Genomic DNA, 14,846 nt, shown 5'->3' with positions numbered 1-14,846 from the left:
CGGCGGCAGTGCTTGCCCAAGCCCATCCCAGCGTCTCCAGTGATTGAGGGTCCAGTGCTACAGTTCTCACATGACGCGCGGCACGAGCTCCAGCTTCCATTTCCAAGTACTTCCATTTCAAATGTTGACTGTGATGAATTCCATGCCACTGTTTAGCCTCGCTCATCAGTTACTCCGATCTGTGAAGAAGAGGGAAAAAAACAAACTCTCAAACGGACAGTTACACCAACAAAAGAGCACGCACAAAGGCTTATCCTCCGGGAACAAGATCGTTCATCACGAACAACAAGTGACCCCAAGGATCTCCCCAGCATCTTGACAAACCGCCGTTGTGGGGACGCCCAGGTACCAACCTCGCATTTACTATGTACACAAGAAATTGACCGGGCTGATCTGCTTACTTGCTTGCCTGCCAGTGTGCCTGCAGGCATTGATCGGCCAGTGTCCCGAGAAATGACTGACGAACTCCATCTCTTTCTTTCTTTCTAATATTTCGCTGTCGCTGTCGCATTTCCACGGCATTCTCACCGCAGCCGCTCTACACGCCCTCGCCCTTCAAGACCCGCGCCAGTCCGCTATAGGGAGTTCCGCTTCGACACTTCAAGATGGGTATCAACAACCCTCTTCCGTCGTCACTTTCGTGTGAGTTTGTGTCCCCGGGGTTCCCGTGCTGTGCGAGCCCGACCCCGCAACTCCCCTTCGCTTCGCCGAATCCGACATCCTAACACGTCTGTAACCAGCGGAATGTAAGAAGTGCGGTAAAATCCTCGCCTCCTTCATCGAGCCCAAACAAGCCTTTGGTCCCGACAAGGTGATACCGCCATCAGTGCTCGCGAATGCCAAGGTACGAAACAGCATCCGCAACCTCAACGAAAGCGACCAGGTGGTTAACGTTCTCCTAGGGTCTTGCTATACTCACCGTCATCAAAGCTGGTTTCCTCGGATCTGCCCGTTTCGGTAGCGGCCTGGTAGTCGCCCGCCTCCCCGACGGCAGCTGGTCTGCCCCCACCGCCATTGCTACGGGTGGTGCCGGCTTCGGCGGTCAGATCGGTTTCGAGCTTACAGATTTCGTTTTCATTCTCAACGACGCGAGCGCCGTAAAAACCTTCGCCCAAGCTGGGTCACTTACACTTGGTGGTAACGTTTCGGTCGCGGCCGGGCCTGTCGGTAGAAATGCCGAGGCCGCCGGAGCCGCTTCGCTGAGAAGCGTAGCGGGCATCTTCAGTTATTCCAAGACCAAGGGCTTGTTTGCTGGCGTGTCTCTCGAAGGTTCTATGATAATCGAGCGAAAAGACGCCAATGCAAAGCTCTATGGTCGTCAGGTTTCCGCCAAGGAGCTCCTTTCAGGAGCCGAGCGCCCCCCGCCGCAAGCCGCTCCTCTCCTCAGCATTCTGAACTCACGGATTTTTGCCGGCATGTCCTCTGGGTCTTTTGATGACCGGATGTATAACGACCAGCCCGTCTATGACAACACCCATGACAGCGTGGTATGGGGCGACAGGACAGGAAATGCCTACGGCGAGGGCCAAACTCGCGATTCCGGTTATGGGGCATCGGGTGGATCGGGAGGACAAGCACACGACGAGTTTGGCCGGCCCAAGCGCGCTTCCACGTGGCAGGATGATGTGTACGACCAGCAGCCTCGTGGCTTCTCGAATAACAGGGCATCCGTACAGTACGGCCGGAATGACACCAATGGAGGTGGATTCGGCGGCGGATATGGCGCGGCAGCGGCCCAGCAGGCGGCCGCCGACAAGAAGGTTGGCCCGGGGCGGCCGGCTGCACCGAAGCCAAATTACGCGAGCAAACAAGCCTTAATGAAGAAGAACGAGGCCGTTGCTCTTTACACGTTCAATGCGGACCAACCTGGAGACTTGGGCTTCCAAAAGGGCGAGATCATCACTATCCTCAAAAAAACCGACAGCGACAATGACTGGTGGTGAGTACACATCGTGGCACATTAACGACATTGGCATCATTATCGTACTAACGTGTTTCCTAGGACTGGCATGATCGGCACAAGACATGGCACATTTCCCAGCAACTACGTAAAGATGATCGAGTAAAGAAAAAGTGGATATACCTAAGCAGCGAGGTTACGACAGGCGATCTACGATGACGACTCCTTCTGAGCTCCTGAACGCACCCGCGTGCATAAGCATACGAAGAGGACCACAGCATAAGCCACATGACCGTACTGGCCCTACTTAGGCAAACCAGGGTTGCTATGTTCATTGGGTTTTTACGACTTTTCTTGCGCTATCTTCCCCCGTTGTTTTTATTTCGGCGTTTTCTTTTCTAACGATGACATGCATGGAATTGGGTTTGCTTTCGTGTTTCTACGTTTCTACATCTCTTTTGGGCGTTTTTGGGCTTTTCATCATGGCGGAGGATCAGCAATTTTAGTGATGTTCCAGGTTGAGGTATATTTGGATTGAGTGAAAGGCGAGAAGGGCGATTTTTGGTCTCATCAGACTGCGCAGCGGCACGTGTTTGGAAAGCAAGCAGAGACGTTGGACCGAATTGGACCCTGATGCAGAATATTAGGATCATCATACCTCCATTGTGCTTGAACGAAGACGGAAGAGAAATGATATACCGTGAATTCTTGTTTGTATTATTCACCACCTGAACGTCTCCCATCTCTCAAGGATGCAATCTCGGCGGTCAAGAAACGGCTTTACCTACAATGTTGTGAACAGAAAAATATCATCAGCACTTCAGCAAACAAGTCATGGAGCGCACACAAAATTAAACGGTACTAGGCGTTGTATGCAAAATGTCATATATACCACTCACATGTACCGGTCAGCAAGAAGGCCAAGCTAATCCTGTTGTATGACTTCGATAAAAAGCTTTTTCTGTATGTGATGCTGTCTGTAACTTTCAGGCAGATTGTAGCAATTCCTGCTGCGCATATTGACCAAACTACACTGGAAGTAAGGGTGCACGAAGAGGATAGTATGTGTCACGATATATGACGGGCATAATCATCCCGGTAGCTGGGTGACCCGAGGAAGATCAGTCTCGCCCAGGGGCTTTACCCCCATAGTCAGGCTACAAATGTGGTTATACTCCGACTCGCGCACAGTAGTATCTTATCTTGAAACATGAGAAAAGGCTGGAGCACCATTTTCGCGAATCAAAGCCAGAATCGATGGGCGATGATCCCTCAAGAGCATTTGTGATGTGTCGCATCTCCCGCCTTAGAACATAAGGAAACTGAACATCCGAAATACCATGTCATTGTGAAGTAGGCGAACCCCAATATGCACTGTCTAGACTTATAACATACGCAGTAGTCGTTGTGTCTTCCAGTTAAGGGGGTTTGCGTGGTAGTTGTCATGCCGTACAGTATTGATGTCATAGACCGGTTTCTTATAATTCCTTTTTTTTTTTTTTTTTTTTTTTTTTTTTTCCCAACATGCCAGTGTAAATCTTGAGTCTCGTCGACCAACCGACAAACCAAACAAATATGACGGCGCATAAATTTTAGGACATCCTGCCTCAGTGCTCGGTTTCACAGATATGGATGGGATGATCTCATTTGACGAGTTGACGGTGGCTGAGCAGTTACAGAGTTGATCGCATCCCAACAGCCAGAACAATGTCACTCACCACTATCATGGGTAATCTTCGCCACCCAACATCACGGTGAAAAAGAGGAAGCAAAGAAGATGATAGGTTACCCTCACATGTATCATCTACTTTCCTCTGGCCGCTGAGTAGTTCGTATCGGTTTTCTCCAAAGACACTCTCTTCGCCTGTAACCCTCCATGAACTTCATATGCAGTCCGTTTTGCCACCACGTGAACTGGTTCAGAATCTTGGTCTGACGATCGATGAGGAAAGCGATAGAATACTCGAAAGCCGATAACGTAACCACACATAGTATCGCTCCTCATAAATCGCATGCCATCACATTCTCAAAGTGAAAAGTGAAAGTTCACATCTCGTATCTCGAAGAGCATTGCCGCTAACGGATTTGCAATATCGCACGCCAAGCCGCCCTTGGGTGCATATTTGTGTGTGTGAGAGAGAGTGTGTGAGTGTGTGTTGGTAAGATGGGCTTCCAGAACATTTCTATGCAGTTGCTGTCAAGTTGAAGGGCGGGCCGGAGATAACACTGGCTCGTTGAATCTGCTTTTCTTGAGTGGATGTCGAGGCTGGGTCCCTGTTGTTTTATCATTCCAACATGTGATGGGAGGACCAATAGGCGGTTGGAAGAGCTGCACATGCTCCGGACGATTTCCGGCTGCCGAAGTGATCCCGGGTTTCGAATGAATACAGCTACGCAGTATGTACGTGGTAACAATACAAAGGTTGATGCATCAACCTTGACTGGTTCGGACCGGCACCAAAGCCAAGGAGAGAGCTAAGTGGCTGGCTCAACCCATTATCTGCGGTTGTTTTGTTGCTGAATGACACGCCGTTTTCACATGTCTCGATGAATGGTCCCTGACAAAGGCTGGACTCGAGCTTATCGCAATGGAAAAAGCGGGTCGATTTCCGCGCCGCGGTGACGGTTGCCTCCTCGACATCCCGACGATGGGGTCGAACCTTGGTCTGTCGAACACCACGTCTTTGCTATGAACAGCTACTATGTATAAATCACAGCCTTTGCACGTGCGATAATCGGTGGTATGTAAACTCCGGTCCTTATTATGAGGTTGGGAGCATCGGTCGATACTATGTAGTGGCAATGATACACTGGACGATCTGCCTAAATCATGGCATGTTGCCGCTTCTTTCAAAAGGGAACTACTCACCCAGAAGCCTATTTCTTCTTTGACAATATGAACTGGGTGTCATATTGTGTCTAGATCGCAAATCTGTCAGCCGGTTTTATAGGAAGGGATCTGCTCGATAAGCGACGGCAAAGACATTCCCAGCAGACCCTCCACTTAGTGTACAATCAACGCCACAAACTGCCCGAGAGGTCCTTATTCCAAATTCAGGGAAGTGATTGATTGGTGCCTTTAGACTACTAGTGTAGATAGTGAGATAGTGTACTCGAAGCATAGGTGATATCCCTCCCCCATCTCTCACTCTGCAGAATCCCCTTTGAGTGCAAGGAGATAACTGCCCGGATTCCCATGTAGATACTAGGGACAATGCTGTAGTGCAATGCAGGGGCAAATGCCGTAAAAGAAGGGCCGAAAATGTAATGGTCCGCAATCCTGTAACGTAGCCCTGGGAGTTTGCCGGTGACCCACTGAACGGGAGCGGCTAATGTCCTTTTTTCGATTTGCGTCCATGCAGCAACTTGGAGTTTGTGAATTTTTTTTCCCATAGGGCTGATGAGAACGGCAACGATGGGGCAACAGGAGAGGCAGGAAAAATCATACACTACATACCGTAGCACCACGAACTCCGCCGATAACACACATGATGTGATATTGGAGTTTATCAAAGCCTCCCATGAGACTTCCACGTCTGAATATTCGGAGGGGCGCCGTCTGGTCTAAAAGTTCAGCTTCTGAGGCTTATCGCATGGTCCCCACCTGCAAAACGCAGGAGGGATCTCGCCCACATCTGGCGGTGTGTTTAGAAATCTCTGACCCGGGGCTCTTTTGTATTTGCTGCGGAATAATGACTCAAGCATTGAGATGGAAAAGGCACTGGCATCGACGTTTCACTGGAGGAGAAGGGCCGGCTAGAGTGGAGGATTTGAGAGAAAAACTTGTTCGGCCGCTCGTGTTTACGACGGATCTGGATCTTGGTTGGAGCTCGCTTCCAGCTTTGCCTCGTCTTGGCTTTGAAGGTTAATGCCCGGGAGATCGACAAGTGCGGCGATGATAATGGCCAATCGGCTCTGTGTCAAAGCCACTGATGGTTGGAAAATGTGTTGTTAGGTATTTGTTGTTGGTGATGGGAGGGTACTTCATAACCTCCCGTCTAGCTGATTCAATGTATGATCAAAGTACCGCTGCTGGCTGTCAGTGGCTCCTTTCCCCTTCCTTCCAATGAGTTACGCTCGTCGCATGACTGCCTTTTGCTGCCAAGGTTGCAAAAAGGAACAGACAAGCAACGGGGCGATCTAGGTAGTGTAGTTCCTATCCCCTTGAATGGAGTCGAGCTTCCCCGTTGGAGCAGCGGTTTCCTGGCTTCGGTGAGGCTCGTGTGGCTCGGCGTCAGTCGGCATAGTCTACCGCGTTTCGGACAAGGAGGGCCCGCCCCCCCCCCAACCAGCCCACTTTGCCGCAACCGGGACCCTCGTCTGGCTCCGGCATCCGACGCCAGAGTCGCAGACGAACGGTTCGACCATCCTGTGGATGTTGCACAAATTGGGGATCTGCCATTTTATGCGTACCTGACAGGTCTGTTCGCTGTGTGATTTGTCGACGGAGCAAAAAACGGCTGATGCCTCGACCTGCTTGACTGACACTTGCATCCGATGGGCTGATTCGAATTTCCGTCAATGGCGCCATCGATGATCAACATTCTAGAGGTCCCTACCCAGAGAGAGGGGTTCAATGCCAGGGAGAATCGACAGAGCCAAAATCACCAACACATGCTCTCAACGGTCGCAAACAGAACAGAGAGCTCAACAACGAGTTGGGCTTGCACTTGTTAACATCCATTGTTCGCTTGTGACCAACATGTTACCAAAACAGCATCGCGATTCTCTTGGCCAATGTGTGATGACCTTGACATGCACCTGTGATTGGTCTCAGCGGCGTCGTTTGCCGCGTGTCGACACTAGCTGTGGTGTCCATCCTAACCAATTGGGGAATTTTTCCCAGGAGTCTATCTGGTAGTGTAGAACTGCCGGCGTGGGGGCACTTCAGTTTTTCCTTCACTCGTTCTAGAAGCTGACACAGGTTCGTGGCTCCGTTCGACTCGACAATCAGCGAGGCTGAGCATTTGATACAAAATGATGGTGGCACTTCAAGGCCTGATGGCCATACAAAGTATAGCAACTTGCCTGGGAATAAGTGAATATTTGAGCGAGAACTACACTACTAGCATCTCGAAAGTTCGGGCACAAGGCAAGGAATTGCTTTGGGTGTGCGAGTGGCGGGAATAAAGAAGGGGCCTTATTCCATGCTCATGTTGGTTTATATGTAGGTATGTAACCCTCTCGAGTAGCGACCTCTTGGCGCCAGGTTCCCGCCGCCTTTTTTTTCCGACCCTTCCCTCACGATCTTCGAGATTCCGTTTTTTTTTACTTGCATGCGCAGGTACTCCTGGGTACCTACCTACCCGAGCTACCTCAGCCCAGTGTTGACAAGGATGCACGAAAGCCCTCCCAACTGAATGACGCTATCGATATGCCCCCACACCAACATCCCGTCGATAGATGCTTTCAGTCTCATGTGTCTTCTGTCACGGTGACAGATGGCGCTCCCATCCATTGCGTCAATGCCATCTCAACAACCTCGACTTGATCAGTAGACTTCATTCTATCAAGCTTTGATTGTAAGTGGAACACTACTCGTATAAATGGGGTGGCAGGCTGGGAGCCGGCTATGTATCGCGGATGTACCTATGTCGCTGAACAGATTGTGGATGGCTTTTTCATGTCGCTCAGCAGGTATCCGCAGCCCGAGTACCTTTTCAACCTGGTCTTGATACACCCGAGACAACGAAGGCAGAAGCGCAGCATCCTCCCAATCACGCTCTCGACCGCAGTCGTTTCATGTCTTGGTGCGTCCAATCGTTTATACTTAGTATGTAGAGGTGGAAGCAGAGGTTCGCGCTTGTGGTGTCATGGCACCGTCTTGGCCCTCACTGATATCTGAGGTGTCCCGCTGGCTGCTGCTTTCAGTCACCCGAGTTATCGCATATTCAGCGGCAGTTGCGGCTTTCACGCGGTGCAGGATTGCGCTCGTAGGTAGAGGTAGCTCTGAGTGTGCGGGTCCATCGTCGACGAGGTAGGTCCGGATGGCTCCTCTTTAAACTTGGGAACCTTCGTCCTCCTTCACGGCCCCGCCGAGGTAACCAAAGGTAACACTTCCCAGCCTGAAGAGTGGGGATATTCTGGCAACGGGAAGGTAAACTTGAGGAAGGGGGGCCAGGGCATGCCGGGCTCAGGATGCCCGCCATTCCGCCTATCCTCCAGACCCATCACGATCCCCATCTCATTGCCCATCCAACCTATGAATCGCTTCCGCCTTATCCACACTTGGCTCGCCCTTACATCCCTGTCCCTTTCTAGAGTCTCTTCGTTCTCTGCAAGAGTCTTTAGCCCGCCCGCCCTGGTACCTCGACAGGATCCATAACGTCGTTATTTTCCCTCCCAGCGTCTAACTTGACATTCTTTCTTTTACCTCGTCTTCTCGCTTGCCCATTTCCCTCTCGTTTCCTTGTCCTCTCTCCATCTCTATCCTTGACTATCCTTTTATTTGAAATCGCATAAAGCAACCTTTGCTCTTTCACATATCATGCGCCGTTATCGCTCATAGCGTCGCCACTACGTCTGTTTACCCAATAGCCGCCTACTACTACATCCCTACATCCCACTTCGAGCTTTGCCATCAATGCCAAAATAAACATATTCATTTTCTGGCCATATCCAACCGCCTTTCGCCATTCTCCCTTTCACAACACGAAACACATCGCCAGGCTACCCACCCTACACTAGCTGGCCATGTCGTTCACCAATTTCTTCACATCGGTGACAGGGAAGCATGCCTACACCTACTTTGACATTCGGTATGTTTTTGCGCTGCGTCCTAACTGCTTGCATCTTGACCTTGCGCTCAAGGCGGTGGCTAACCCAAAGTTAACCCTAGACTTGAGAGCGACTTCATCGTTTTCCGCGGCAATGAGCACGAATCTGCTGGCCAACTTTTGCAGGGCACCGTCGTGCTATGCCTACCAGCGCCGCTGAAAATCGAGGACGTCCATTTAAGATTGACGGGAACTCTGCACATGAGGTAGGTGCACAAAGTGGAGCCCAGGTTCAAGTGCCCCCTGAAAGCTAACATACGATGACCAGCTGGAACGACCCTCGAGTCACTGCCGCCGGAATATCAAACCACAAGATCGACCGCACCTCTACGATATATTCGCACCGATGGAAGCCCTTTGTGGGTGTTGGCGCCGAAAATCAGTCCATCGGTAGCCCCAATGGCCTCATGAGCAGGGGTGTTACACTGCCCGCCGGGAACTACGAATGGCCCTTTGAGCTGATGCTGCCGGGAGATATGACCGAGAGCGTCGAAGGTCTCCGCGAAGCGAGTCTCACCTATAAACTTAAGGCTACGGTAGCACGGGGCAAGCTCGCTTACGACCTTCACGCCTACAAGCGTCTGCGCATCATCCGAACCCTCGATCCGTCAACCCTGGAATTTCTTCACACAATGAGCGTGGAAAACATCTGGCCAAACAAGATTGAGTACTCAATCATGATTCCCAAGAAGGCTGTTGTTTTTGGCAGCACGATTCCTTTGCAAACTAGATTTACGCCTCTTTTGAAGGGCCTGGAGCTGGGAGAGATCACCATCAGGCTGCTGGAGGTTCACGAGTTCATACTTCAGTCACATTCAGGTTACGGGGTCCGCGAACACAAGAAGGAACGGGAAATATCGGTTTGGAAGATTCCCATTGAGAGGGAGAAGCATTGGCAAGATGTCATTGAGGATACTGGACAGGAAGGATGGGTAATGAACACAGGACTCGACTTGCCACGGACGCTAGGCAAGTGTGTGCAGGATGTCAACGCTCACGGCATCAAGGTGCGCCACAAGTTGAAGGTGGTGCTCGCTCTACACAACCCGGATGGGCACATCTCGGAACTTCGCGCAACGTTGCCTGTTTCGATCTTCATTTCCCCCAACATGCCTCTGGATGAAGAGGGTAACTTGGTGAGACAGATGCCTAATGGGACAACGCCTGGGGATGTGGTCGCGGCCCCCCCTCCGAGCTATGACGAACATACACTAGACCAGCTCTACGAAGATATGGAACCCACGGGCCTGCAGACTCCAGCCGGCATGGCGAGCCCGTTGTACGGCCACTCGCGCGCAGGATCGGTCGAGAATCTCGCAGCGTTGCTTCACATGCATAGCACGGCGGTGCCCCCGGCAGCACTCACGTCTAGATTACAGAATGTGTCCCTGGAGCCTTCGAGCCGCAGCACCTCGTGGAATGACGGGGACTCGGAGACGGCCACGCCCAACAATGGCCCCGCAGACAGTGTTCACAGTTCGGCCTTTCCGTCGGCACCCCTGACACGACAGAATAGCGGCGATAATATCACTGCCGAGGCCATGTCGGGATATCATACGCCAGAGCACTTGGACTTTTCGGGCATAATGGAGCTCAGCAAGGTTCCGAGTTACCACACGGCGGTCAAGACACCAGTTCGGCCCATCGCGTACCCTGAGGGCACGGTCCTGCCCGACTACGTGGCTGCGACAAGCGCTTCTGGAAGCACCACTCCTGGATCACCGGAACTTGGTCACTCAGAGGCTGGGGATGGTGCAAGTAAAGTGGAAGAGCGCAACCAATCGCGTCCGGAACCACCTCGGCGCAAGTCAGCGCGGTCGCGGCTCGCCTTCACGCTCTCGCACATTCCGCACATCCATCACTCGCATTCACACCACGGTCACTCCCATTCAGAGTCTGAAGATCGCAGACGGCACTCGTCGATGATGCAGGCCAATTGAGTAGAGGTTTGCCGGGGCATGTGTTTCTTTCGCGATCAAAATCCGTGGTAATCTGGCTTGTTCTTGGCTGGTCAAATAATTAGGCATAGCTGCACGGAGTTTATGTTGGGATGGCGACAAAGGATTTCTTTTTGGTTATTGGCTTTTCTCTCTTTCGTTGGGCGCGTACGATTTGGGTAAAACAGCGGACTGGGAACGGCGGATAGTGATAGAACTGGCTTATACATGGGCATATTTGTTGAGAGATGGACCGGCGGCGCCCGCATTTCAACTAGCACCTACATAGATTCTGATACCCCTCCTCACAATGGACAATATCGAGTAATAACAATACACAAAAATAATATCTCTGCTACGTGTTGAGATGTTGTCAAACTTTCTTCATTCAACGCCTCCAGCATGTCGTTGTCTGGCAATGGGAAGCCATACGACGAGATGCGATGTACCGCAGTGTAACCCGACCATGTTGCGACTTGCGACAAGACGGACAATGGCGGGCATGCCGCTGGAATAGGACATGGAGAAGGCCGGCTTCAGGTGACAATGTCCTGCGGTGCCCTCAGCTGCCGTGTTTGACAGCAGTCTTTGGCTGGTAATCCCGTCATACGTCATTGAGACAATTTGCATAACGCCGCAAGTCAAGCCATGGTGTGTGTGCTTTCCACAACGGGCAGCGCTCATCTCTTTCCCATCGATGCAAGCCATGCTCTTTTTGCGTGGTTGCCCTAGAAAAGACGGACTGGAAAGTGAATCGCCACATCTCCACAGGAAGAGAGGGGGGCAACTTGGGGGAGACAAGCAATCCAGAACCCCCAGGTCCATTCAGCTGGATTGGAGAGCACAATGCCCCACGGCCAAGACATACGTCATACCACCATCTGCCATGATCCGCACAAGGATAAATCGACTTTGTTGTTCAGCTTCGAATTGAGCTTTCGCGGTGAGTAGTGTACCTACTCACATATGCGACTATTTCGCTGCACCAATGCTGCACTGTCGCAGGAATAAGGCGTTCCACTTGAGTATGCCGGCCGATTGGCCAATAGTCTGAGTCTCTCCCAAGAGATCCACCTTCCCTTGTGAACTGGACCCGACACTCCACCGTCCAGCTTGCTTGGGGGTTCCCAGGTCATGAAGAGGGGGCGGGGAAAGGACGGAGGAGGGTGCACTGCTGTGTGAAGGAAGGCTGGCCAAAAAGGTTCCCTCCTTTGCAGGGTCTGGATGACTTCATCCAACCTTGTTCTCCTGCGCGTCAACTCTGGTCACACCCACTTTGCTTGCACAGGGTTGGGACGAACACTTCAGCCTGTGAACCCAACCGCTTGGAACTCGCTTCGAACCCATCCTTGCCCCTTTTTTGCGTGATCTTTTCAGGCCGAGTACCCTTGGCAGAAGTCTTCCTCGCTCTGGAGTAAAACAAAAGGGGTTCTGCGACAGTATTCCATACCACCACCATCATCAACCTACTACTGCGAGTAGCAGCTCTTGTTGAACAGACATCCCCACACAACCTTTAGCTGACTCGCGACAAGAACACGCTTTTGCTCCCCCCCAAGAAATATGTCCGCCAACGCGTCGGCAGCGCCCTCGAGGCAAACAACAATGATGAGCAATGCCAGCGATGACACGGCCATTCCCGAGTTCGATCCCAACAGCGTACGTCTCCAGCCCCTCGCTAGACTTTGTGCACCTACACGGCAAATGTCGCTAACACACTTTTATACCAGACCGCCGGTATTCTCGTCCAGCGTCTCCGGGCATGGAAGCACGCCGTCGCCTACCTGGAAGACTACGTCGAGGCCGTTGAAAAGATTCACCATTCTCAAGCAAAGGAATACGAGAAGGTCTTGAAGGTAGGAAAACCTCCCGCTACAAGTACATGGTTCTGTATCACGGCGCTTTGAGAATACTCACACCGCTCGGCAGACCATTTCCCACCCCCTGAGGGAAGGGGATCACTTCTCCCAGCATGCCACCAATGTCACCGGTGTTGCGGCCATGTTCGAGGTCTTGCGCGCCAATACCCAGGGCATGATCAACAGCAACCTCGAGACACAGAAAAAACTTAAGGAGACTGTCCTCCACGACCTGAAGGGCTTGCACCATGAAATCAAGGACTACTCAAAGAGGCTCTCTCACAGCCTGAACAAGGGAGCCAAGGCGGTCGAGAAGTCCCGCAACACGACTCAAAAGCATATCGAGCTGCTTTCCCAGCACGTTGCCTCTTTTCCGACGAGCGGCGCCGACCTCAATCCGGCCGATGATCCGTATGTTCTTCGCCAAGGCGTCATCTACCGCCTCCATAACCAGATCCAGGATGAAAACAATCATCGCACCGAACTCATCACCGCCCAGGCCCAGTTCATGGAATTCGAGGTCAAGGTTGTTAAGAGCATCCAAAAGGCCATGGAGGACTTGAACACGCTCGCCGGTGGCCATGCCGAGCATGTTCGTGGTCTCTACGCCCAAGTGCTCCAGACCTCCCAGAACATCCCGCCCGACTTTGAGTGGCAAGAATTCCGGGTTCGCAGTGCCGACGTACTCGTCAACGAGAACGAACCGCCTCGTGAACTCGGCCACCTGCTTCCCCTGGTTCCCAACGCTGATAACCCTTCTACCAAGGCGCTCATCGAGGGCTCTCTTGACCGCAAGTCTCGCAACAAGCTCTCGTGGGGCTACAATACCGGCTACTACGTCGTCACCCCTGCCAGGTACCTCCACGAGTTCAAGGACAACGACCCCAAGCGCAAGGACCCCCAGCCCGAACTCAGCATCTACCTGCCCGATGCCATTATCGGCGCTCCCAAGGACGACAAGTTCAATGTCAAGGGCAAGGACAAGTCTAAGGGCATCGGCAGCAAGTTGGCGGGCACCTCGGAGTTGCAGTTCAAGGCCCACAGCGCCGCAGAAGCCCAAAAGTGGTTCGATATTATTAGCAATGTTGCCGGCGCTCTTGGTCCTGGCGTAGCCACCCCCGTCACTACTCCCACTCCGGACACCGAGGACAAGAAGCTCGAGGCTGCGACTAACAACCTGACCTTGAACGAGGCCCAGACCCTGCCGCCGTCGCCCCATGAGACTGGTGTCGTTGCCAGTCCCATCAACATTTCGCCTGTTGACTCCAAGGCTGCGGGTACCGCCGCTCCTCCTGCTGTATCCCCTGCGGCCGCGGTTCCTGAAAAGGGTGCTTTGCCTAAGTAGTAAGGCGGCTTTCCACCTAAGAGTCGGGTCTCATAATGATGATAATGATGATGATGATGAAGAGAATCGAGACAAAGAGCAACAACTGCAAGAAAGAAACCAAGAACAATGCCATGGAATTCGAAACGACACACTTTGCCGATGCTAGATTAGTTGGGTATTTGGCAGAGTTGGTTTATTTGGTACCATTTCGTTTATACCCCCCTTCCTCCCCCCTTATACCCCCGTCATTCATATTATTCTATCTGAATAGCTATCTAATTGTCCATTTACCATGAATGAATCTTGCTTTGTGATGCCCGAAGGTGTTGAGCCTTCTTATTGTCTATGACACATGCCACATTTATGGTGATGCCGTACTTTGACTTTTTCCGAGCCCTATACCCGTGCGTTCTTGCATAATATCAATGTCTTGCCACCATCAAACTCGAGGGAAGTCTGGCTGCCAGTGACATTGCCAGCTCTAACGAGCGGTAGTACAATCAAAAGAAGTTTGGACTGAGGCCGTTCATACCATGGGGTTGGCTCCTTAGACTTGCTGTATAGAATTGCGCCATGACCCAGTGGAAAGTGAGCTTCATTCGCGCAGGACCACGCATGCTTCACTTGCAAGGGAAAGTTATGGAAAGGGTTCCTATTCCGTGTCATTATCTCTCAAATTCGTTGAAACCGACAGCTGCAGAGCTGTTTCCAACAACGCTTCCTCTTGATTGCCTGTCTGAGGTCACCTTGATAGCAGTGATTCTTACATCACAACACCGACTAGCATTCCGACCACCACTTAAGCCACCATTCATTTGCATTTTTTTTCTAGAGCTGGTAAGCGTCAATCAAGGGATATGTATGTAAAGCCTTGTAGATTCACGCCTCGTGAGCGAGCCCATCGCCATTCCCCAACAAATAGTGTCTGTATTACCACATAACCAAGCAGCTCTTTGAGGTAGTCAATACAACTGCCATAGTTGGGGATGCCGCAGGCAATGGTCATCGCCAGATCTATCGTCACCAACCATCCCGGATAGCAAGATC

General features: G+C 51.8%; 3 protein-coding genes across 3 annotated transcripts; all 3 read left to right on the top strand.

The window, feature by feature from the left end:
- Positions 1 to 86: 86 nt before the first annotated feature.
- NCU03888 (DUF500 and SH3 domain-containing protein) lies at positions 87 to 2,793 on the top strand. The gene is made up of 4 exons (XM_952434.3): positions 87 to 642; positions 741 to 844; positions 903 to 1,939; positions 2,003 to 2,793. The coding sequence occupies exons 1-4, from the start codon at positions 606 to 608 to the stop codon at positions 2,064 to 2,066; spliced, it is 1,242 nt and encodes a 413-aa protein (XP_957527.1). The 5' UTR covers positions 87 to 605; the 3' UTR covers positions 2,067 to 2,793.
- A 4,744-nt stretch (positions 2,794 to 7,537) lies between these two features.
- On the top strand, positions 7,538 to 10,973 carry NCU03887 (CreD). Its single transcript, XM_952433.3, has 3 exons — positions 7,538 to 8,658; positions 8,739 to 8,882; positions 8,945 to 10,973. The coding sequence occupies exons 1-3, from the start codon at positions 8,594 to 8,596 to the stop codon at positions 10,614 to 10,616; spliced, it is 1,881 nt and encodes a 626-aa protein (XP_957526.1). The 5' UTR covers positions 7,538 to 8,593; the 3' UTR covers positions 10,617 to 10,973.
- Positions 10,974 to 11,796: 823 nt separating this feature from the next.
- Positions 11,797 to 14,119, top strand: NCU03886 (PH domain-containing protein). Its single transcript, XM_952432.2, has 3 exons — positions 11,797 to 12,272; positions 12,344 to 12,469; positions 12,543 to 14,119. The coding sequence occupies exons 1-3, from the start codon at positions 12,177 to 12,179 to the stop codon at positions 13,815 to 13,817; spliced, it is 1,497 nt and encodes a 498-aa protein (XP_957525.1). The 5' UTR covers positions 11,797 to 12,176; the 3' UTR covers positions 13,818 to 14,119.
- Positions 14,120 to 14,846: the final 727 nt, after the last annotated feature.

This window comes from Neurospora crassa, linkage group VI (assembly GCF_000182925.2).
Source record: "Neurospora crassa OR74A linkage group VI, whole genome shotgun sequence".
In the NCBI taxonomy this organism is placed as follows: Eukaryota; Fungi; Ascomycota; class Sordariomycetes; order Sordariales; family Sordariaceae; genus Neurospora; species Neurospora crassa.
This window is presented reverse-complemented; position numbering and strand designations above follow the sequence as displayed.